Source organism: Apteryx rowi, unplaced genomic scaffold (genome assembly GCF_003343035.1).
Source record: "Apteryx rowi isolate R43461 unplaced genomic scaffold, aptRow1 scaffold_46, whole genome shotgun sequence".
Taxonomy (NCBI): Eukaryota; Metazoa; Chordata; class Aves; order Apterygiformes; family Apterygidae; genus Apteryx; species Apteryx rowi.
Window position 1 is genome coordinate 2,762,977 of NW_020450716.1, and position 24,914 is coordinate 2,787,890.

A 24,914-nucleotide genomic window follows, 5' to 3' on the forward strand; every position below is an offset into this window, starting at 1 on the left:
TTTGTTGCTATTGTTGAGAAACCTTTCAAAGAGCTGTGCATGAATCCTGAGAAAGGCAGTGATTGTTATTCTTTGTACAGAGTTGACATCTCTTTTTTCCTGGGTGAGAGGAGGGTGAAATGATTTGGGGGAAAATTAAATCCAGAAAGATAAATTGTTATTACAGCACTGTTGACATTAGGGCAAAGTGATGGGGRGATAGCTCTTACTTATCTCTGCTTTTCTTTATGTGATAATATCAGACAAAATTATCAGACTTAAGTAAATTGCAATCTTTTAAAGAAAAGTTGACATGTCCTGTTTACTTTTCAGAATGTTAAAAGCCCAATGCTTCCCTTTGGTTGTGATTTCCCAGGGACTCTGTCTGTGGTAGCACTTTAGGTGTGAAATTGCAATGGGCATTTCTTTCTTGATCAGGTCCAGTATCTCATCTATAGCAGTAACCATAGACACATTCCTAGAGAAGCATATATGATTTGTCCTCTTAAAATTTTCCCAGACTTCAACTACTTTCAGCCCAGAGTCTTTCTTAACCAGATGTGGTTTCTGTGTACCTCATAAGCTGGGCACTTATGTTTATCTCTCAAACTTTGTTAACAGATTCTGCTGAAACTGGTGACGAATCCCTATCCATATACGGATAAAGCAGCAGACCTTGTTCAGGAGGCCAGTATGCTCCAAGTTAATATGTTTAAACAAGTCTCTGATAATGTCAGCATCCCCATCTCTCACATTGATGGTATGTGGTGATTCCCACAGAAACAGAGAATTTCAAGGCTTCRTGCTAAATCTTCTCGCCCTAATTGGGCAAACTGCCAACTGTAACCATAGAAATCCTTCTTATATAAGGACTGTAGGATTCAGCCTTCTAACTGCATGTTTGGTATTGAAACCAAAGTCTGAATTGCAAAGTTATCTTGTTGCCCCAGAAAGTAATTTCTGATGCAGTTGTGCTGTTTTAGCAGTGTTTTAGATCTCTCTTCAGGATCCTGCATCATCAGTTTCTAACTAAAGTGAAATCTGTTGCATTTCCTCTCCCTGGAGCTGCTCATCCCCTTGTATCTATGAGCAAAGGGCTGGAGTGCCCGGGGAACCCTTTACTCCCAAGCAGGCAGCTGGAATTTTGCTCCTCCTGTTTTCAGGGACCAGTCCCAGCTCTACTGAAGGCAAAGTCAAAATATTGCAGATGTGGACACTTGGACAACTTACCATGTACTAGCTGTTTTGCTATAACAGTGCATGCATAGGATTTTGAATTACATAAATGTAAGATAAGCGAGGTAGCTTACCACTCAGTACCAGATGGATAAGTGGCCTTGGATTGACTGTATTACAGTGACTTAATGCCAGCCATGAAATACGTGGTAACTTTTTCATATGTTAAAGCTATCTTTGACTTCTTCAGGACCAAAATTTGGTTCTCTGGCCATACAGAGCTGGGAAGTTCTTCAAGGATTGCTCAGGCAATTCTCTTTATGGAGAAGTAGCTGCTTCATTCCTACTTCCCCATACATATTTCCTGTCACCATTATGCTCTTATGGCCCTTACCTGATGCCATCATGATAGCAGTAGGTGATACACCTTTTCCCTCACTTTTGTCAGTTGGACAGCAGTTTTGAAAGCCAGACCTTAAAGTTAAGCACACTGTAAGAGCAGTTGATTTTACAGTTGCATTTAGGAGCTAGGCAAACATGTCTTTCGTCCTGTTTCTGCTTCGGAGATTCAGAAGCTGCTTCATATTCCTTGAATGTTACACTCTGCCCTCCTTGGGTTTTTAGTTTGTCTGAATCCTCTACTTACATTTTTTTTTCACTTAATAGATGTCCTGGATATGGTGGATGTCCTAGTTGAGGGCAGCGATGGCTTAGATGAGGAAATTGGGTTCACTTTAAATGAAGACACTGTTATCCAAACATTTCCATTTAGTGCTGTTGTCCCTGCTGCATTAGAAGCCAGGAATAAATTGTTGCTTCAGACTGAAAATGAAACAGGTACAGATATTTGTGTTTCTATATATCATCCTTGAGGGTGGAAGTTGGATCATTCTTACCTAGGGAGCTCTTCAGGACATTTTATTCTCTCCCATTCAAACAGAAGGAGGCATGGATTCAGAGTGTTCCCTGCCAAAGAGAATCATTAAAGTTTATGAGGTGCCTCTGTCCTTTTCTTGTGACCCTAGAGAAGCTCTCTTGTGGTTTCTGAAGTAGGAAGAGAGATGGAAATGAGGGCTCTCTGTAACTGCCACTTGACTCTGGGGAACTTGGTGGGAAAGCAAATTTGCCCAGGTCAGAACAAGAGAGCACACATTTCTCCATCAAGATGCAGGGAAATGGAGGAGGAAAATGACCCCAGATGAGGCAAGGAACCACTCTGAGCACAGCACAGAGGGGCTGAGGACCAGTGCAGAGACAGTGACCTTGTATGGACAGCCCCAGCCTGGTGGCAGTTGCGCTTCAATAAAAGTGTTTAAGCACAGAATATGCAGATCATGAGGAGTTTTCAACAGCTGTGCTTAGTAAACAATAGGCAGCTCTCCTGTTGAGATCAGTTAGTAGGGAGAGAGGATTGGACTGCTGAATATGTAGGAAACAGATGAGTTTTCCAAAGAAAATTTCCACTTCAGAGATGAACTTCAGGGATAAATGTTGCCAGGCTCTGGCCATCTGCTTGAGAAAAGGATCTAGTGGAGTGAAGAGTCATGGGGGCAGCTGTTGGCCTCAGAGCAGGATTCTCTCTGTTTTGCCGACCCTGGAGCTCCTCTCCAAGTCCTGTGTATATTTGGCTGTTGAGTAGCTCCTGGGGCAGGCCTTTCACAGTTTTGAAAGGCAAATCCTCCATATTTAACCAGTGTGTGTTAACTTCGGTATGTTCTCCTCAGTATGGATCAGATCAGACTAGCTCTTTTATGCTGCTGGGCTAGGGTCTCTGGTCAAAATACAGATGAGTATAGCATAACACAGTTAAGGCAGAGTTTGTTTTAAGCCTGTTTTGAAGGAAGAGGCCAACCTAAGCATGTATACTACAGTGAGATGATTATGTACTTCACCAAGGACTACTGTATGGAGGTTTTTTTTCAGGCATTTCAGTGACTTAGGAGCATTTGTCTAGCTTGTTGCACACTTTTTAATTCATTTCAATAGTTTTAAAGTTAGTGATATTTAAACACTGTTGCCCAGGCCTTAGGAGAGAGGGTGGTCTTAGTGTGTGTGCTTATGCAGATTGCTTCTACCAACAGAGGACTCATTTTTGGTTTTGCTTTTCTAGGAGCGCACATCGTAGAATATCTTGTTGCTGTTTTCACTGACCTCCTACACTCTCAGAGAGATCCCCTCTCTCTCTGCTTGATGTTCCAGCTCTATGATAAAGATCTGCAGTCCCTGAAAGTTTCTAAGTATCCTCAGCTCTACCAGTTTAACCGATACTATAATCTCTGGATACCCCAGCAAACTCAGGAACCTGTGGTAAGGAATGCTTGAAGTCACTTGAATGCTTGAGTTGGAACTATTAAAAACACAGTGTATGAAGGTTGCATTTCTGTCAGGAAGTACATTTAGATTAGGCTAAATCTTTGTTGCTTTGTGATCACAGTAGGGGACATGAATTTGCTGAAGGCCTTTTCTTTAACGACATGAGAAATATCTGTGGTTGGGAAGTGAAGTCAGGACTCAAGGATCCTAGGCCATCACCCCAAAAACAGCACCCTTGTTGTTCCCTGTTAGGCACAGTGGGGCATGATGTAGGAGTGCTGCCCCTTTCCTCTAGCCAGAGGAGCCTAGTTTATGCTGGTTGGAGTTCTCCTAGGCATGGGTTGGAAATGCCAGGACAATTTGTGCTGGGCTTGCTGTGCTTTGGTGTTAACCAGGCAGTGACCATGTGCAGATTCCCCACGGGGCGCCTTTGACTAGCTCTGTGATTATGGGCTTGCACGCATGTGCTCCTGGAGTAGAAATGAGCATCAGTCCAGGATTTTGCATGTGTATACAGGACAGAACTCACTTCATAACATGGGTGGCTGCAAAAGCTTTTGAATAATACTCTTAAATACTCTTAAACTTATTTTCTCCTGTGTTCTTTCAATTTTAAACAGTTTAAACGATGCAAAGAGTTATGCGAAGAACCTGCTGTGGCCCTGGATTCTGTATTTACCACTTTGCTGAAGAAAGCCTATGAGAGAGGAAGCAATACCTTACTGGAAGATGACATCCAGGCAAAATTGAGAGACTTGGCTTCCCAGCTCCCACCTGAACAGTTTTTGCTAGGAGTAAAGCATGTGTTGCTGTACCTGAAATCCACAGTGGAGAACTTTGGCAGTGTAAGAGTGATGTTTTGATGATTTTGTGGGCTTTTTGTTTTATTTTTATGCAGCAAGTACAAGTGACTTGGCTATTAAAACTTAGGGATCCTGTTCTGCAGCTTTTTCACATGCTCAGCTTTCACTGAGGCTATAGAGCACCTGCAAAACTCCACCTAATTTRTAAACAGATATCTGTCCTTCTGACTGCTGAAGAGTCTTTGATTTACTTTCTGTGGATTGCCTTTACTGATTTRTACGTGATGTGTAGTGCAAATAAACTCCAGATATTAATCCAGCTCTCCAGTCTCCATAAGAAGCCTTTCTGGAGAGTGATATTTGTCRGTCTGTGTTATACAAGAAGTCACGCTATAGATGAACATGCATAAAAATCTGTAAATGTTTGCTTKACATCTTGAGACTTTTCTTAAAATCAGGTTTCTACTGTGAAGATGGGTTCCTTCTCCAAGAAAGGTTATATTCTAGGAAGCTCTTAATTAGTTCTTGTAACTGTKGCATGATTATCTTTCTATCCCTCTCCTCTTCTTTTCTCAACTTCCAAGGTGTCTGTATTTTCACAGCTTAGTAAAACTTGTGGTCCTCGCCTTCTCCATCTCTATATGGACCTGCTGAGCAGCTTGTTGTGCCAGGGTAATCAGATGGAGTTGGATAATCGGCTGAAACAAGAAGAGGTTCAGACTGAATCAGATCTCTTTATGGAYGTGGAAGCTCTGATTACAGTGGAGTCTGCAAATGACAAGGTACAAAATCCCTTAATATACAGATGAGAATCTCATGTGTTAGTAAACTTTGGTTTATTCTCTGGGGAAAATATCTATGAGTTTTGCTGAAGCATTTACTAAAGCAAACAGTTTTAGAGATGAATGATTTCTGAGCACAAATTATGTTGATGTTTTATTTTCACTGATCACTAAGGCATGAAGCTGGCTTATTGTTCTCACTGAAACACAATAGAGTGTGACAGAAAGCAAAGGAACTAGCAGAGAATTTCAGGGATTTCAGTTAGGATTGCAGTGCATTTGTCATGTGCTTACTGTGAAGGGGCTTGAATAGGATTTTACTGCTTTGTAGAAGCATTGCTACAGGTTTTGCCAAGGTGTCAGAAGGGCTGGGGAGGTGAAGGGATATACACTGTATATTTCACAGAGGTCTATTGAATGGAAACAGATTTATGCAGAGAGATGCTCTCTGGGAGAGGATGACCCATGAATTCTGAGCATGTGGTCCAGCAGTTATGAAACTACTCCATGGAGGTGTGACCAAGCTGCAGCATGCACAGTCTCATCCCTGAGCTGTAATATAGTCAAGACAAGCCACGCCAGAGGTCATTCACTTTTGGAGAAAAAACTCTGTTTCCCAAACCCTGTAAAAAGCCTGGTTATCCAAATTATGCACTTGGAGGAGTGGATCTTTACCCTTTTTCATCTGTTTTGTGGGGTTGTGAAGATTAAAATGGAACTGTATTGATGAATCTCAGAACATACAGTTTTCCCCTGGAAATGGGCTTAGACATGTGGTAAATGCTTAAAGTCCTGTCATATGACTGCAATGCATACAGCAGTGTTGTGAGGAAATGTAACTTGGAGCTGGCATCGCAGCAAAACTGTGCCTCAGTCATTTTGCTATTTGGTTTGTGTTCCTATGAATGAACAAAAGGAGAAAATGGTTTGCGTTATTCCAGAAATCTATCAGTGTGACTTACATTTCAAGGAATAATTATGAGATGTTGCTTAATGTTGGTAGAAGTGTGAATTATTTTCTGTAACAGAATGAAGGCATGCCTCTCACATCATAAATGTTGGAATAACTGCAATTATGTGCTTGTAATTTATTAATAACTTTATCCTCTGACCAGTTAATAGACAATTTCATGTCCATGAATTGTAATAAACATGTTGTGGAATATGGGTAAATGAATGATTTCTTCCAAACTAAAATTACCCGTTCAGTGATATTGTTACAACCGTTTGTTACAGACGCTAGAAGATGCGCTCATGTTGATTTTCAAACATCCTACTTTGGAGAGCTGGTTCTTGGCTTTAGAACAACGTTCTCTTCCTCAGCACAGTTTAAACCCTGTGACTGTGAAGCTCCTCTCATCTCACCTCAATTCTGGGGTGCTCCAGCTGCTGAAAACGGGTGCCCCAATGTTGCAGAGCATGGGTCGCATGCATGTATTATCAAAATATTTTGAAGCTATCATGAGAAGTATCTTGCAAGAGCTACAGACTGTGGGGAAGGAAGGAAATCAGGTCTCTCCCAAGAAGTCTCACCAACTGGAGGCTCTGCAGGAGTTGCATGTGTACATGGCTGCAGCTCAGCTAAAAGAGATCACTTTAACTATGCTGCGACTTCCAGAGACAAGCTTGACTACTCAGAAATCTGAAAAATCTGCTAAAAAAGGGAAACAGTTGAGCTTCTATGCACAGATTTTGGTACAGCTCCTCAGAGAGAGCTACCAAAGGCAGCCTCGAAGAGGAGAACTACTGCTATCCACAGAGCATATTAAAGCTTTGGGAATATTGATGTCAGCATCAGCCAGCAAAGATTTGGAGAAAGTCTTTCTTGAGGCTCTCCAAAGAGAGCCAGTATTCACGCATGCAGTCGATGTAGAGGTGCACATTCACTGCCTTACCCAGGGGTCAGAAACCTCCCTTGCCATTGTGGCCATGCTGATAAAACACTGTAGGACTCACCTGCTACAGTTTGAGCTGTGGTGTCTAAGCTGTGCCACTGAAAAGTACCTCAGGAAAAACATGGAGAGCTTTCTTCCACTCGTGAATGTATATTTGCAATACAGAGAGCAGTATGATTTCACCCGGCCTTCCGCAGGTAAAGCCGCAACTGATCCATATTCATGATTAAATATTATTTAGAGGGACTTTTTAAGAGGTATTTTTGCTACTGTGCTTCAGATAAAATGACTTACCTAGCAAAGTATGTCAGGGAATGTTACTGGCCTAATATCTTCAATTCGTCACTAGGCTAAATCTTAAGAGATACTAATAGATTTGAGGTCATATGATGTTTTAGATGCGCAAATGTTTTGTAAACCTATGATGCTAGACACAATACTCTGTAATCATAATTTTTTTCTATTTTATACAAGTACTGGATTTCTCTACTTCTTAAAATCACAAGACACGTGTAATTCTGTTGCCTAAAAATCTGTTGTGTGCCCATGTGAGTCAAGGAGGAGAAACTGGAAGGCGTTAAACAGTTTTTTAAATCTGTTGGAATGTTAGTGAAATGAATCGTAAATATGAACTGATTATTCTGCACGGTGCTGTCTGCTGCTGTTACRAATATGTATATATTTCTACTTCTCATGTAAATACCAATAGTAAACAATTTGAAAACAAGCATTTTCTGCTAGACTTTAGAAGTACCATTTAAGATATTACTACTACCATAACATGACCTACAGCCTTATGCTCTTGATTAGCAGCTTTCTGAACCAGTGGACCACAGTCAAGCCAGAAAAAATTGTTAGTCTCCTGGACCCTCTTACCAATTTTTTTAATTGTTACTTTTTAATGTGGTTCTATGATCAGCTTATGCCTGCTTCCCCCTCACCCAGTCATTGAGTGAGAAATGAGCCAGAGTGTGAAATGCTATTTCTGTTGTCAGAGGTCAGGCCAAATTCTCCATTTAAGCTCTTCTGGCCTTAAAATCCTGGATCCCTCTGTGCAATAAGTAGATCTGATAAGAGTTGGCTGACTTCTAATGACTATTTTTTAAGTATCTCTGCAGCATAAAAGTTAYAAGATTGCAATGAAGTTTGGCTGTTTGACTGAAGTGAAGTGCCCTACTGGTTGCTGTTGCCCAGTTCTCTCTCTCTCTTTTTTTTTTTTAAGCCCTTATTTAATACTTAGCACATCTAAAAATCTGTCCTCATACTTATCTATTCAATTTAGTATAGGAGGTAGAAACTTTATTTCTCGGGCATACATAGAATACTTTGTGGTGAGTGGAATGCCATAGCCATCTGGTTTTGCAGACTGCCGTCCTTAACTCTTACAAGTGTAAGAGTCCAAAACTTTCTTCTAAAATAAATCTCCAAATATAACTTGCTGCAGTAATGCCTTCCTAAGCCAGCATATAGTCCAAAACTCTCCAAACCAACAGCGGCTTTAAATTGACAAGGGTGTTAAATTTTCTGCCAACCAAACTATGAGCTAGGATTCAGCTGAACAGAATCACTTTGCTTTCGTTTCTCTTCTTGCATAGAAATATGAATAGCAACAGTAACAGGTGCACTGTAGCTCCTGGTGGGGAAGTGAGCTCTATCTGGGGGGAATCCAAGTAGTGAAGAGATCTCATCAGGACACCAGAAAGGGGAGGATGGGTAGGGAACTAACCTTTCCTCCAGCACCTAATTCACACCAGTGGTTTCAAGCTTGAACACTAGAAGATTAAACTGCTAGCTTTTTGCTAACTGACTTGATTTGTCAGGTACCTCTTAGTTGTCTGTTGTGAGAGAATTTCCTCTGAGTCCAGGGTTAGAGCACTGGTAAGGATTTCATCCTTCCTGATATGCAAGGGCAGGGCTTCTTATCAGGAAGCTGTCCCTCTTTCGAAGGTCTGCATTGTTTGTCCATGTCTAATCATTTCAACTGTGTGGCAAACTGGTGTCTAGTGTAAATGCTAAATGCTTTCTACTGGTGTTACATAGCAATACAGTGTGCTTTTCTGTGTAGCAAATTAGCAACTATTCTATATAATTTCCTAGAACCTAAGTAATCTGGGGTTTGATGAGAAGATTTTTGTAATTATATGTGTTTTGCTTAACAGTTGATGGTGAAACCTATGCCCCCTGCTCTCTCCTAACAGTTGTCTCAGGTGTTATACCTGTCTTGAGAAAAGCTCTGTGGAAAGAGCTTTCCAGCATAGCTCTAGCCACAGAAGCATCACATGAGATCACAGTGAAGTTGCAAGTTCTTTCAAAGTTATTGCCATCTCCAGAAAGCAAATGGCTGCGAAACCTTATTGACCAGCTTCCTGCTGCTCTTGAGAAAGCAGAAAATCCTGAGAGGTAGGCAAATCCAGTTGCCATGTTCTGCATCAGAATTTGTCATAAATAGAAAAAACAGTCTGTCCCATAAAGCATTGAGATAGGTATGCATACATACAAATACCTTGAAATGGTAATACCTTCTTTTGAGGTTCTGTCACTTTAAGCTTGGCAGCAGAACAGCTTTAGGATACAAAAAGCATGTTTTAACATCAACAAAAACTTTCTGCAGTTGGACTGTGGCAGATGCCATATCTAGAGTGCTTGAAAACTCTGAAGAGCTACATTCTTGGAGGAAATGCCTGTTGTCAGCCTGCATGAAGGGATTAATTGTCATGTACAGCAGCAGTAAAGATGAGAGCAAGCAAGATGCAGAGAGATCCATGCTGTTGAAGCTAGAAGAATTGTTGGTGAGACTTTTTGTTGCCAGCATTCAGAGCTGTGACTGTTCGAATGTTTGCTATTGTATTCTTGTATTTCTATCCTGTGTAAATACAGTTTGGAGTTTATTTTTTATTTTACGGATAATGGCTTCTGTGGCTTTTAATCACTTTTACAGAATTAACTTAACCTTGGAGGTCCTTTATAAGAAGCAGTTTTGAGCTGTTTTTGAGACTGGCTTTAGGCTAGCAATTGCCTTTGAAAATCAGAGTTTGAGGTGTTCAGAAGTTAAAAATCAGAGCTTGCTGATGGATTTGGGAAAAAAAAAAGGTAGACTTCTGACAAGGCCCACCTACCATGCCCTGTGAAGTCAGTGGCAGAAATCCAGTTGACTTTGATCATAAAGAACACACACCTGATTGTTCCCTTTGTACCACTGTTTTTGTTTGTTTGTTTGTTTGTTTTTTGGGGCAGGGGTATTGTAAGTTGGTTAGGGTAGATAGATCTCTGTCATAAGACCTGAAATGAAAGACTCTGCAGGCAGTGAACACCTTTGACCTCTTGCTGGCTTCTGCTGACACTCCCTCAAAGGACCTGACTGATTGCGCAGGAGTAGAGTCTTGCGAGAGCCGAGGGGCTGTCTGCTAGTGTTAATCCTGATCGCATCTGCAGGCCTGACTGGGTTAGCACCTGCTGTTATTGGGAGTKCTGGCATGTGCAGCTGTCATCCTTCTTAAAGCTACATGTTTACTGTGATCTAAAGCATTCCAAGGAAGAGCAGTTTTAGTAAAGAACATGTACATCCAGCTTGCCTGGTACCATGTGTTTTCCACATGCAGATGTCGTTTAGCTGAAGCACACTATAGGTAAATGGAAAACCRTCTAGTATCTGAGTAGCAGTCTTTTGCTTTGACTTACAAACAGTTCATTCCTTTCACAGTCTGGGAGTATGAAAAGTTTCAAAATTCTGGAGTTTTTTTGGTTCCTAGAGACCAACTTGCTTTTTAATTGCATAGAGCCTATTTGCTCCCTCGTTCCTGGGACTGACAAAACAAGACTTGCGACTGCATCTGCATCAGGATGCAGGACTGTTGTAGCTTTTTTCCTGTTATCCTTTAATCCTCCCACCTGAGTGCTTGGCTTGCATGTTATAGGCATGTGTGTGTTGAACAGAAAGTGCTGGTCTTGATGATCTGTGGAAGCTTTGTGCACTACATGTAAACATTTGTTTTTATTCACTCCATGCACAGCAYTTTGTTGAAGAAGTGGACCCAGATGACTGGTACAGCCTTGTGAAGACAGGACTCAAGTAAGTAATTTTGAGATGCACCAAAGGTGCTGTGGGAGGTACAGTTCTGTACGCTTGGCCTGGTCCCATGGTAGAGGGACTGGAAACACTCTGTCTCCCTTGAATTTACTCAGATTTGAGAATGCTCCTTGCTTCTCAGGATGACATCCACTGGCTTCACTGGAGCCTGCATCTGTACAGCTGCAGGCAGATTTCAATTTTGTGTTCCAGTTAGCATAGCTAGCATACTGGATGGCTGGACCAGCTGCTACTTGACTGCTATAGAGAGGCTTTATGCTCATGTAACTCTTTACTTTTTATTTAAGGTACTTCTTAAATACAGTTCATGTGAAATCAGAGTCAGATCTTTGACCTTTAAATCTGAATCATTTAAACAAGGTGAATCAAATGAAGTGGTAGTTCAGGATAAATCTTAGCTTCTGTGGAAGTAAATGTGTTAATCTGGAGGCAAAATTCTAACCCTTTATTAAGCTCGGTGCAGCTACAAGTGTGACTGTGTGTTGTTTCTTGTTTGTTTTGATAATTAAGATATCAGTATTGCATAAAAAGAACTAAATCAAAAAGACTAAGAGGAGGAGGTGCGTGTGTGTTCTTTTTTTTATTGTTATTGGTTTGGTTTTGCTAAGTTTACTTTCCTTGTAAAGTTCTAATTTCTTAAACAATTTTTTAAGCAGCTTTCTTTTTGGTTGGGGTCTGACTTTTCTGTCATCCTTGCTTCTAAAGGTACCGTTACAGAGATGAAGCATTTTTGAAAGCCCTGTATATTGCTATTCAGTTATTGTACAAGAAAAAATCCTTGCTTAGTCAGAGATTAGTCAAGCTCTCCAAACTTCACATGATGGTCACGCAGCACTCTCTATTTTTGTCAACTATGCTGAGGTCAAGAGAAGAAGACGACACAAACATCCGGACAAGAGGTATCTTTTTTTTTTTTCTTTTTTCTTCTCCTTAACTATATAGTAATCTTGTCCTTCTCAGTATTATATTCTATCCATCCAGTAACCTATCCACCTACCTATATTTGCAGAGCTATTAATTCCAGAATATTATCATTTAGTTTCAGATTGTGCCTCTACTTGAATTCAAATATTGCATTCATTTTTGGCTGCCTGTTTTGACACTTAGGTCTTCTAAAAATACTAATAAGCTTTTTTTTTTTTTTTTAAAAAAAAAAAACCCTACTGAAATCTTAATTCTTTTGGTTTCAGTAAGGCCAGTAGTGTAAGATCACTGAAGTGCATACAGCTTCTACTGGAACTCTCATGACAAAGTTTTAAAACTGATTTTAAAATAGGTTGACATAGAAGATTTTGAATTGATTTTTGCAAGCTCTATCTAAAATGTTATTTTAAACCATGTGTATTTGATAGTGTAACCCTTCATGAGAAATATCCTTCCATGAGTAATATAAACGAGCCTTAGTCTATTGTAAGATAAGTTTTGTTTCTTTGTCTATGCCAACTTAAATACAATCTGACCTTGGACCAGTCATTTAACCTATTGTACACCTCAGTTTTTCTCTCTGTAAAGTGCTTTGAGATTCTGTATTTGAAGAAGCTGTATAAGAAAATGAGAGGAGATTGTCAGTGCAGCATGTTGATAACAAATTTTGAGTATATCAGTGCGCAACATGTAAACAATCTTTAAGGTTTTGAATCACCTGAAAAGAGCAAAAATCTCTTGTGAGAAAATTTACAGAAATTAAAAATAAGTAATAGATTTTGCTGTGTACTGCCATTTGAWTGCGTTTCTATCGAGCAAGAAGATGGATTCTTTGGGGCTGAGTTCTGTAATTCAGAAACTTGGTATCAATAGTACATTCATTCAGGCTGTTGTCTTTTTGATCTGTTTTGTTTTGACATGTGATATATTGCGGTAAAGAATGGAGGAGGGAAAAAACTTGCCTTTTTAGGTACTGGGAGTAAAGAGATCTGGATTCAGTTCTTGAGTCTTCCACAAACATCCTGTTTGTCCTTGAGCAACCCGGTCACTTGATTTTCTTTCTCAGTTAGTTATAAAATAAAGGCTTTAACTTCTTCAGAAAAGTTGTTCCAGTTGAATTAACTGCATCATATTGATCCTTTARTATCGTCAGGGAAATGTTTTGTGGTATTTATCTTATAAAAGTAGATCTTGATCTAAAATGTTATGTRCTGTATTCAGTAGTGTATATAGTGAATATATATGTGTTTCTGTGTGTATATATATATAGGGAGAGGGAGGGAGAGAGTATGTGTGCCTGTGTATGTTTACACATACTATCTAACTGAGAGAGCAACAAAGCAAAACCTACGTTTTTTTTATTTCAGAAACCTTGGTGGATATACTGCTGACAATTGTGAAACTCAATCCCTCTGTTTGTGAGAGCAATCACCTTGCTGTGTTGCTGGGGGCCTATGGGGCTACGCTGAGTGTTGTAGGTAAGTGTGTCAACCTGGGAAGGGTATTCCTACCAGATCTGTTTTTCAGCTTCACAGGTGACTGACTTTTGGGTTTCATTTTGTTTTTTAGATCAGAAGATATTACTGCTGCTTCAGTTATATGAGAAGAATAATCAAAGTCTTATAAATTCCAGGTAAACTGATCACCTTCCTGTGTTTGACCTCTTATATGCAAAAAAGCAGTCTCACAATTTACATTTTCTCAGGGTCTTATTTTTAACTGAGATAAACACTGAGCATGGTCAAGCCCAGAGATGGATGTTTCTTTTTTTTTGTCCTGTGGGCAGATAAAACATGATACTTAATGTATTGCTCGAACTTTTTGACAAAGGGGTCAATGTTGAGGGTAGCTGTGGGTTGAGTGAGGGACCTTCTCATTTCAGGAGTCACCTGCTCTCCATAGTCGGCAGTAAAAACCCTCTCTGGCATTTTAATCACGGGTAAAGGCCAAAGCACAGGTTAGCTGTAGGACTCCTTCCCCTTCTCCATTCCCTTGGGATACAGGATTCCCTACGCAGTACAGTCCTTGCCCTCTTCAGTGCTCTTGCCCTGTACACATTATGTTCTGCTCTGGTGCTTTGCTGGAGAGAAGAAAAACACACCAGTAGTTGAGGGAAATATAACCTCTTGCATCAACATGTGTACAGTTAGATTTGGGGAACTAATGTGGTACCAGCACCTCATCTCTCACTAGGCCAGACCGCAGCTCTCCTTACTGGACTGCCTTCCCACATACCTACATGCTTCACTGTCGCGGTCCGCGGGAGTGACGGGAAAGAATCATACGCACTCACAGAATGCAGATTCAATTCCAACTTTATTCAGCAATTTGCCCACCTTATAGGTGCAGGCATGCGGCGCCTTGACCCTTGATGGTGGTTCATACAGATTATGTCACAGGTAGCCAATCATTGCACCGATCACACACGCAGCGGTCATGCCTTGTACCTTGCTACTTATTTAGCAAAACTGTCTAGCCCTAAACCTTGGTTCCCACTGGCTTCTGCTAGTTTATCTGTACTTTCTCAGGATGTATCATTTCCAGCTGCACCAGTGTCCTTGGTGGACTACTTCAAAGCACGTAGCAGTGGCTATAGCCTGAGGCCTAAGGCTTCAGCAAATTTAGCTACTAATGCTAAGCAAGTTGTGCTAAGCAATTAATCCTAAACAGTGTTAGTTCCATACTCTATATCTCATATAGATTATTGTTCTGAAGCACCGCAAGGGCCCCAACACTTCACAAAAAAGGCCCAAGTCTTGGATAAGAAGATCAGGTGCTTTTCAGGCCCTGCGCCCAAGCAGTTCACAGGGAAATCTGTTGTGAACAATTAGTTCTTAAGAGACTGATGGTTTTGCTCTGCCTTGCTCAAATCTATTTTTCTGTTTTTGAAGTATGGGCATAAATATTAATAGAAGTGCAAGAGTACTGGCTCAGGCAGTTGGAGCAGGGCTGGACTCTAGATTAAGAATCTGTTTTTCTCTAATGGCTTTGTCTGAGAATATAGGTAATCCTTGCAGTCTGTGGTAGGGAACAGTAAGTGARGATCCTTGTTATCAAGGAGTCAAAGTGGCTTTCAGAAGCAATGACTCTGGTGCTAGCTGCATCCTGCATGAATCTTCACTGAAAGTGTTTGCAAATGCTAGTGAATTATGTGAGGAGAGACTGGCTTCAGATGTAACTAGGGCCCAAAACCCTTCTAGCCTTTTTAAAAGAGAAACAATTTCATACTGTAGACTGAAGTGAATTGGTAGCTGGACACTTAGCTAGACTTGATCCCAGCACTGGAGTTCAATTTGAGTGAATGTAGAGCACATTCAGGAAACGGACTGTGTGTGCAGGCTAGCAGAACCAACCTGTGTTCAGGTTCTGAGCCTTCAGGTTCTGAGTAACAAGAAGCCTAACACCATCCCTCCAGCTGCCTCGCTGACAGTGAGGCATGTTGCTGGCAGTACCCCATAGTAAATGACAATATCAATAGCACTTTAAGCCCAATAGCAAAATAATGTTTTTTAAGATGTAACTCAGAGGAGGAGATTGAGGAGTTTTGTTTTACTGAAGCATTTTGATGCTGGCTTGAAATATCAGTTGCATTTGAGACATCTTTGTTCAAGTCTCGATCGCTGTCTCTTCATGCAGCTGCTGTCATACTTACCACATTTATAGCTTAAATAAAAAGGCCGCCTTCTGAGAAGGTAAGTTCTGACTTGGATTAATGAAGTTGGAAATAGTTAATGAGACACCCTCAGACTGAATTTGAAAAGCTTTTGGATAGATGAGAAAGGTGTTGCCAGGGAAACGAGTTCTAGTTTCAAGTTCCCACAGGATAATAAGTACAAGTGAAGAGAAAATTTAAATACTAATTTATATCCCTTGTAATTGCTTTTTGCTCTGTGCTAACAGTCTATTGACTAATGGCTTTCCTTTTAACAATGTTTAAGGATCTTGCTATGGGGTCCAGCAGCTGTGGAGCATCACAAGACTTGCAAGAGTCTGGGGAAGTCACTATGGCAGCAGCCAAGCATGGAGGAGATTCTGTGTCTGCTAGATCGAGAAAAGATGATGAAGACTATTCTGTCTTTCCCTCAGCATCGCCATCTTCTGTCATCCGAGGTGCTTTGTTTCAGACTGTTGATTTATTCTCCTTCTGATGTAAAAAAACTGCCTTTCGCTTTGGTCATTTATTTCTTTTATTAGTGTAATATATTGCACTTTGTTTACATTGGGAGAGAAATGAAAAAAATACTTATTTATTTTTCAAATGAGTTGCAATATACAGGCCACATCTTGTCTGCAGATGTGACTGTGCAGCACCACCAAGATTGACATGTATAACTGAGACCAGAATTTGACTTTTATACAGTTGTTAAATTAGACTGTCCAAGGATTGGCTGGCAATGGGCACTTTAATTTAGTCTTTCATGCAGTTCGCTAATATGTGTTTGTATCAGTTCATGCTGGTCAGGGAAAATAGTTTCGCAATGCTGATGATAAAAGCCAAATTTAGCCTCAAGCATGCCTTGCTCTGTTATATTTTGTAAGGTTTAATGTCAGCTGCTGTATAATGGAATGAGGTAGTTGGGGCAGTTTGAAATGAGCCTGGAAATCATTGTTGTTCCTTACAAAGTCCTTGTTTGGATTCGGCTTCAGGAGGAGCAAGAGTCACTGTACAGAGATAAAAGTGTCAAGAGTCTCGATGACTTCTATGATCCTTGTTTTCTACTGCAGCTCTTCAGTGAATTGACAAGACCAGGTAAAGCRAATGCTCCTCTTTCACATTTTGTGTCATTTTACTCTGTTGTGGGAGCTGCATGGCTCCGATTGTAGCTGTTATCCTCAGTCTAAGAATTAATACTACAAAGAAATAATGAGCCTGGCTTTGGAGAGAAGAAATTCACACTTCRTTTAACCACCTACTGCATTGCATTGTAGTTTTCAGAATGACTTAAAAATATGTAGGCTTAACTGGCATTAAAGTCATTTTTTAAAGCACTTTTGCAAATAGCGCAATGTTTCTAGTGAGACTTTGGTACTGGGAGCAATGTAGCAGTAGAGGGTGGAGCAGTAGAGCTACCAACCCACTCTTATCTGGAAGACTAGGTGTTCCCACATAGCTCTTTTAAATGTAGTGRGTTAACCCTGTGTAGATGAACTGCTGTGCTTAAGATGAGGAGAGATTCTTAAACTGGAACTGTAAACAGCTTGGAAGAGATAGAAAGTAGGCAAATATTGATGTTCTTCAATCTATTGAATATTATTCTATATAGCGCAAAAAACCAGCACAACACAATTATAAAATAGCAAAAGAGTAATCAGCAGAGAATATTCCCCACTGGAGGGTTATATTTTCTCTGGTGAAGGTGTAGAGAGCTGTGTCCTGCGTCAGCTATGGTGTCACATCAACATGATGAGTGAAACAGTCACTGGAGGGTTGGTACCTACTTCTGGTACACACAGTACCGCACCAGCAGTTGATAGGACTGCTGTGGTCTGGGGCTGCTTTGTGCCCAGGTGGCTGAGTTTTGGGGAGCAATAACCAGCTCCTGCCATGTTCTCAATGGGAGTTGGCCAGAGATAGGGCAGGGTGGTGAATGTGACCTGCAGTGTTCAGGGAAGTCTCTGGGCATAAAATGGAAGCCACCATTACTGGGGAAGGGTGAGGTGGTTTATTGACGAGTAAATTTCTGGAGAGCTGTTGGTTTCTGTGACGGACCCTGTCACTGAACTGACTGAGCATCTGACCTGTTTTAGGCTGTGGGTTAGCTTCTGCCACACACATCAGTAAACTTCCCTTGAGAGAAGGGAGCAAAGGGATTGATAACGCCCAGAAATTTGGGTGAATAAGGTCAAAAAAAAGCAAAGGAATGGTGTGCCTGCACATGTAACAGCCGATCACCACCAYTTGTGCTGCTGAGCCTTGCCATCATTAAGAATATGTGTTCTGCAAGTCAGGCTAGCTTGCCAGCAGCTCACTTGCTAAGGATGTGGTGGCCCTACCTGCTTGAAGGGAAACATTGGCCAGCTCATTTTCTATCAAAGATGCTTGGGGTTGTCATGTCATGAATATGCCTGTGCTCAGAATCAGTGGAAAGTGATGAGATCTACACAGTGCTGAAAACTACCTGCCCAGCCTTTTCTTGTTTGACATGACCCTTTTTCACATGTGCATCCCTGCTGTATTTCACATGTACAGTCTCTTTAGATAGCACTTAAAGATCAAACTGAGACATGTATCATGAGGAATTTTCTAGCCAGTTCCCTCCATATGTTGATCATAGTTAGCCACTGTGTTGTTACAGCTGGATTTTGCTTTCCATAATAATAACATCACAAGCAATTGGCAGGCTGGTAACTGTCTTTCAGTGGAATCACACTTTCAGTCCTTCTTTGTTCACCTAAGCTGTTATAGTACAGAACTTGTTTTGTGTGTTCTTAGCCTATTTTTAGCTGTAGTTGCAAGCTGCTCTGTGTAATTTTGACAGCAAGAAAAAGAACTGTTAAATAATACAAAAATAACAGTTTAAAAATAAACTTTTAGTTTACTGAGAAAGGTACCGGAACTGTTTGGTGTCTTGCAGTAGGACTGATCTTAGATGATCCAGTTATGCTCGGTCTTTGGGACTGTTATTGATGAAGAGCATGGACAGATAGTGTCTTTTGAGCCTAGATTTAATAGTAGAAAAAGCACTGTTGTCATGTGCCTGCCATCACCCACCATCTGGAGGTCACTGCCTCATCTGGCAATAGTGATTAGGTGACTGTTGGTCAGCTTTGGCAGTTGCGTAGTCGGTCAGCAAGGGTTTGCGCCGGGCTGGCTGCTTGTGTGCTGGCAGGGCTGAGGGAGCTCTTGCACACTATGTTGTTGCTGAGCTGTGGAGGCGCTGGCTATCCCAGCACAGGCCAAGTCACAAACTGGGAAGGGGTGAAGTAGGTCCCTAAACTGTTCCACAGTGAGTGAGAGTCTGTATCCTAAGGTGGGCATTTTTAAAGGGCCCAAGTGATTTATCAGTTCAAATCCCATGGTACTCCTAAACCATGTCAGCTGCTTTTGGAACTCCCAATTCTTCTTTTCTTTATTTGCTCTTTGTACTGGTTGTACAGTGTCCTGTGCACAGATGTTACATAACTGATGAATTTATAAACATAGACTTATTACACAGTGCTTCATGCTCCCTGGGTAAAAAGTAAGTCTGGTGTTGGACAGATAGCGAGTTCTGTCTAACTTTAGCTCTGATAAGCATCTTGTGGAAAGCTTTTCCATCATGATTCTCAAGATTCTTTAAACAAACCATACGTCAAACATAAAGTTAACATTTTTTTTTTAAATAATAGCTTGTTATTTTATGTTAGTTGCTGAACACATTCTCCAAGGTCAGCTGGATGGAAAATATTTCCATTACTTGTTTTCAGTGAAAGAAAGTTTTCCRAATAAATCTTTCTGTGACCAGCATGAACTTTACTGCTGAAGCGAGGACATAGAATTTCATTATGTGATCCCACCCCAGAAAATTATCCACTTTTTCTCTCTAACTGATGTACAGTAGTCATTCCCAAGAGCTCCATTCTGAAGAAGAGCTGTGTGGTKGTTTGCTCTGAAAGGGCATATAGTAAAGATTTGGTCATGTACTGAAGATGGATTGTTGTACAGGTCAGGGCTCTCTGCCAGCTGTGCTTGAGGGGTGGAGAATCCTCTGCAAGCAGACRAACTTCAGATCATCTTTGCATATTCACATGGGTTTGAACAGAACATGTTCCTTTTCCTGTGCATAACTTGCACCCTTGTATCTTGCCTGAGGAGATGGAAATGCGTAGTTGCTTTGCCACAGGCAAAAGATAGGAGAAGGCACATATTAGGTATCTGGGAGCTCTGTTTCTCTTTTTCCTGCCCTGTTTTTGCACACCTCTCTTGCTTTCCCTTTGGCGCTCAGCCAGCGGCCCTGTCCAGTGCATGGAAGTAGAGGAGGGTAGAGCCATATCTGTACAAACTCTGGCGATGTGAGAGGTATCCCATGCTAACAGTTTGGAGGAATCTTTTTGCTCACTAGGAGAGTGACTGAGGTGTTTGAATAGCGCTGGTTAAACATGAAATGCTTTGGTGAGGAGCGTGGTAGGGAAGTGCACAGTAATGGCTAGAATTGAAATAGCTGTGTAAATCTTTTCAGTAAGTGGTTTTTCGTTGCTATTCTGGTGCCTTTGCATGGGTCAGCAGTGGGCTGCTTGGAAGGCACTGTAGGGAGGTTGAGACCTTGCTGTTGCCTGTCCTGTAGCTAGCAGAGCTGAGTGTGAAACTGCCAGGCAGGAGACTGAAGTAGGAGTTCTGGCAGTTGAGGAAGAGACGAAACAGCCCAGCTGTTGGTGTGGGGGCAAAAATAATCTGTGTTTTTTTTTCTTTTTTTTTTAGGGGTGTGTGTGGTGGTGAGATAGGAAATCAGTGGACCAAATATAGACACTCATCAGTAAGACTAGAATCTCTTTCTTAAATAGAAACATTTGTTTCTGACCTTTAGTTTGAGTTACAAGAAGACATGTGAATATTGTCACTAAACTTAAAGTCAGTACATTTGCACTCTAGCTGGTAAAATAAAACTGAGGTGCTGTCTTTACTGACAAATAGAATAGAAATAGCACAGGAGACAATTTGGAAGTTTTTCATCAAATCATTTCTAGCCATCAGTGGGTAGAAATGGCACAAGCTCTTCAAAACACACAGTCCTTAAATGAGAAACCATCAATCATGATGACAAAATGCTACAGAAGAGATATGTTAGATTCAAAGGTGCGTTTTCTGTTTGGTTGGTTGCTGTTCATTGCTGGAGGGGGGATCTTATCAATATGTGTAAGTATCTGAAGGGAGGGTGTCAAGAGGATGGGGCCAGACTCTCTTCCATGGTGCCCAGAGATAGAATGAGAGGCAACGGGCACAAACTGAAACACAGGAAGTTCTGTCTGAACATAAGGAAAAACTTCTTTACTGTGAGGGTGACTGAGCACTGGAGCAGGTTGCCCAGAGAGGTTGTGGAGTCTCCATCCTTAGYGATGTTCAAAAGCCATCTGGATAGGGTCCTGTGTAATGTGTTCTAGGTGACCTTGCTTGAGCAGGGGGGTTGGACTAGATGATCTCCTGAAGTCCTTCCAACCTCAACCATTCTGTGATTTTGTTTGTTCCAGAAGGGCGTAGGGGCACAGCTTTGTACTTCAATTAGCATATATCTTGCAGAATTGCTCATGCCTGCACGATAATGATTGGTTATTTTACCCTAGCTAATGTCTTATTTAAGTATTATTCTGTTTTCCACTCTATTACAGAAGCTGTTTAGTGCAGATAGGCTTTCATTGGCTCTGCTGTTCTTTCTTTCAGGCACAGACTATCAAAAGTCCAAAATATTTTGAGGAGGAGAATTCTCCCTCTTGTTCTTCCTAGTGCTTAACATTCCTTGAACAGTGAGATACATGATGTCTTTACAGAACTTCTAACTTTGCATGGTCTACCGGGCAGAATCATATCTGTCTCAGATAATTGAAATTAATTGGCTTAATTTCAGCTCAGATAAATAATTCTTGTTCAGTGATTTGCTGAATGCCTTTGTTAGCAGAAGGAGCCTTCAGCATATGCATTTGCAGTGAAGTAATAATTTATAAAAGTAGATCTAGAAATTGATGTTTATGAATAGAAGTTTTGTTAAGGATTACAGTGCCATGCATGCTCTATGACTTGTGAATTTTATGTACTGTATGTTTTATCTTTCTTTCTCTCTCTCTCTTTCTCCTTTTTTTTTTTCTTTTCCTTTCTCTTCCCACACAGAGTGTGTAGTGGCATGTCACAAATTTGTAGAAGTCAATGCCCTAGGTCTAACAGTAGCTGCACTTAGCAGCTACGATTCCAATATGAGAGCAGCAGCATATTTTGTCCTGGGTTCCTTTCGTTCTCATCTAGAAGGAGCTCGCTTTCAAGAACAGAAACAGGTAAGATTGAGATAGGCTGATAGTTTACTTCTGTCAGGTCAGACATTTTAGGCCATGGACTCTTATGGGAAAGTCACTGCCTTACTCATCTGTCCACCTGTATATCATGAGAGAGCCAGTCAGGACCTCATTCAGTATCTGTGATCTTACAGGCACTGACAAAACTGCAATTGTGCTGTGTGCACACTGYCCCCGGTTTAAGCAATTACCAATTCTAATAAACCAATATGTATGAGATTGCTAAATTAATATGTTGATTTTTTTAAGAAGCTTTTTATCCTCTATACCATTGTTTCTTTTTCCTTTGTGTTTGTTCCAGCTGTAATCAATGGGCAGAAAAAAGGGAAAAATTGTGTGAAATGTGAAATGCTTAGCAACTTGATTCATAGGAATGGAATTCCTGTCAGTTCCTATAATTCCAAKGGGACTGGCATTTGATTTATGACCTGTGAAATATCATAAAAGCTTATTTCTGTATTCACACTCTCCTGTTGTAAGTTTTTGAGTTATGGTGCAAGCACTTTTCTCACATGGGTTCTTGTGCTGCAGTTGCTGTATCTCATGGATGCTGTGCAAAATGGAATCAGGCAGCAGAACTTCAGATTTACCTTCTCCKTAACCCTCTACGTTGCTCGTGTAGCACAGCAGATGCTGAAGCCAGGTACTGTAATCTAATGTGCATATTGAACTCCTGGAGTGTTTAACAGGAGAGAGTAGCTGTGCATGGAGCGATGTCCTTGAGTGATAACTGCAGGATGCAGTAGCCGTGAGTGTGGTAGCAGTCATGAGTACTCTTTCCCGTGTTTCAAGAAAAAACTTTGAATGCTTGTGTATAGTGCCTTACTGGGAAGTGGGAAGTGTCATGCTTTGTGTGCAGAACAGTGGTTAACCATCACAGATGAAGCCTCTGCCTCCTAGTAATTTTGAGGTACAGCTGAGTACAGGACTGGCTGAGTGAAACTGAGTCCTGTTAGGCAGATAAAAGTAGGTTGGTCTGAGTCCCCTTTTGTCCTTAGACACTGAATCGATGTAAATCACTGTTGTGAAGGAGAATCATAGAATCGGGGAATAATTCAGGTTGGAAGGGACCTTGTGAGGTCTGTAGTTAGACCTCTTGACCAAAGCAGGGTCAGCTATGAGAGCAGACCAGGTTGCTTAGGGCTTTGTCCAGACTGATCTTGGAAAACCTCCAAGATGGGGACAGTACAGTACCTCTGGGCGACCAGTTCTGCTGCCTGCCTGTCCCCATGGGGAAGAAGTTTTTCCTTGTGCCTGGTCTGAACCTCTCTTGTTTCAGYTTATGCCTATTGCCTCTTTCATCCTCCCACAACCTTTTATATGCCATGTACAAGCCCTCTGGGAGGTTTGCATGAGTAACTACACCTGAAGTTCTGGCCTTTAAACACATTTGTCTAGGAGGCATTGATGTGGCATGTGGTGCTACCTCTCCCATTTGTTCAGTAACACTTTACTCATGTTATTTACCTATTTCATGAGTTACAGCTGCTGCCTCAGGGATATGAGGTGTTTATGAATGTGCATAGGACTGGATTGAACATGTCCGTGAGGCAGTCTCTAGTCAGATACATGGTTTGCCCTTGGAAAGATTCCTGACCAGACTTAAGCAGCTGTGAGAAAACGCTTCTGGATTTGAATTTCCCCTTGAAATCCCCTGGCCCAGCTCAAAGTTGTCTCTTAACTTCACAGCAGACTTCTGTTTTTGAATGAAGTAAGATACTTTTTGTTTGCTGAAACCTGAGCTGCACTGAATGTTCATCTTGTCACCTGCTTTGGGCATTCCCTGAATGAGCTTTTCATTTTGGGGAAGAGAAGGATGGCCAACGATATAATCGGCCTTATAGCACAAAGCCTTCTCTCTGTCATAAACACACTGTTCTGACAGCTAGCTGAGACACTGGAAAATACAGGTTCTGTGTATTTTTTTTTTTCTGCATGGTTGTGTTTTGTGGCCATTGTCCTCCTCCACAATAACSACTGTTTCTTTTCACAGAGGAGCACATGTACACCAAGATAAACAGATTCCTTCTGTCACACCAGTATTTGGACCTGAGGAAAGTACCAGGGTTTTTTCAGCTTTTCTACAGCTTTGATTTGGAGGTAATGTAAGAAACACATCATAGGTCTTCAGTAATTCTTCAGAAAATAATAGAAAAAAAGCCATAAAAATGCAATCAAACCTTATTCTTTCATGGGTAATTAATCAGAGATATCTTTGTTTTGTTTTATATTATATGATTTGGAAGTATTCTCTTTTTTGGAGGAGTTTTAATAGTAGCACATAATAAAACCATGAGGTGTGCTGCATGTACAGTATAARCACAACAAACAACTTCTGTCCCAGCTAGCTTACATTCATGTTTGAGTTTAGAATATTAAAGTTGAGTTCAACTGAAGTATTTTAGAAATATCAACCTTTTAAGTTCCATTATCAGAGCATATTTAGGCTACAGAGTAACTGATCCTGATGTATTTTGTTACTGATTAAATTTGATAGGGATAAAAGTTGAGAAGTCTGGAAGAAGCTGTTGAGTGCTGTGCTGGTAATTCCAGGAAATCAGTGTGTTGTGCTTATGCTCTTATGAGCATGCGTTGTATTGAAATGTCTTGACATTGGTATTTTTCTTGTGGCTTCTAGCACAAAACAGAGCGTGAATGGGTTCTTAGGCTCCTTGGAGAAGGGCTGCGTGATAAATACTGCTATCAACTTTATGACTACCAAAGGATTTTCCATGTCATTCTTTCCTTTTTCAACAGTCCCCTGTGTGATGAGGACTCTCAGGTAGGTATTTAAGCAAACAAACAAAAAATGCTATGGTTTGGAGATCTTAAATGCATAAAAAGCAGAAAGGAGCAGCTGACTCTTCCCTTTCCCTCTTGAAAACCTGTTCCTTGTTGATTATGTATGTGGGGATGGGGAAAATATCTATTATATCAAGTCAGTGAGTCACATTCTTTGCCACTGAAATTGGGACAG

The 24,914-nt window shown here is 40.9% G+C and overlaps 1 protein-coding gene across 1 annotated transcript in view; it reads left to right on the forward strand.

Annotated features, from left to right (window-relative positions):
- URB1 (URB1 ribosome biogenesis 1 homolog (S. cerevisiae)) overlaps positions 1–24,914 on the forward strand; it is a gene marked incomplete at its 5' end in the record, with an annotated part of 56,675 nt that overhangs the window by 24,743 nt on the left and 7,018 nt on the right. The window contains 18 exons of the mRNA XM_026077622.1: positions 601–739; positions 1,822–1,992; positions 3,266–3,462; positions 4,089–4,313; positions 4,856–5,053; positions 6,290–7,145; positions 9,147–9,348; positions 9,560–9,737; positions 10,959–11,017; positions 11,741–11,934; positions 13,327–13,437; positions 13,529–13,592; positions 15,898–16,069; positions 16,607–16,709; positions 21,759–21,919; positions 22,469–22,580; positions 23,931–24,037; positions 24,576–24,719. Of these exons, the coding sequence (XP_025933407.1) occupies positions 601–739; positions 1,822–1,992; positions 3,266–3,462; positions 4,089–4,313; positions 4,856–5,053; positions 6,290–7,145; positions 9,147–9,348; positions 9,560–9,737; positions 10,959–11,017; positions 11,741–11,934; positions 13,327–13,437; positions 13,529–13,592; positions 15,898–16,069; positions 16,607–16,709; positions 21,759–21,919; positions 22,469–22,580; positions 23,931–24,037; positions 24,576–24,719 (3,393 nt within the window). The remainder of the gene's footprint in view (positions 1–600; positions 740–1,821; positions 1,993–3,265; positions 3,463–4,088; positions 4,314–4,855; positions 5,054–6,289; positions 7,146–9,146; positions 9,349–9,559; positions 9,738–10,958; positions 11,018–11,740; positions 11,935–13,326; positions 13,438–13,528; positions 13,593–15,897; positions 16,070–16,606; positions 16,710–21,758; positions 21,920–22,468; positions 22,581–23,930; positions 24,038–24,575; positions 24,720–24,914) is intronic.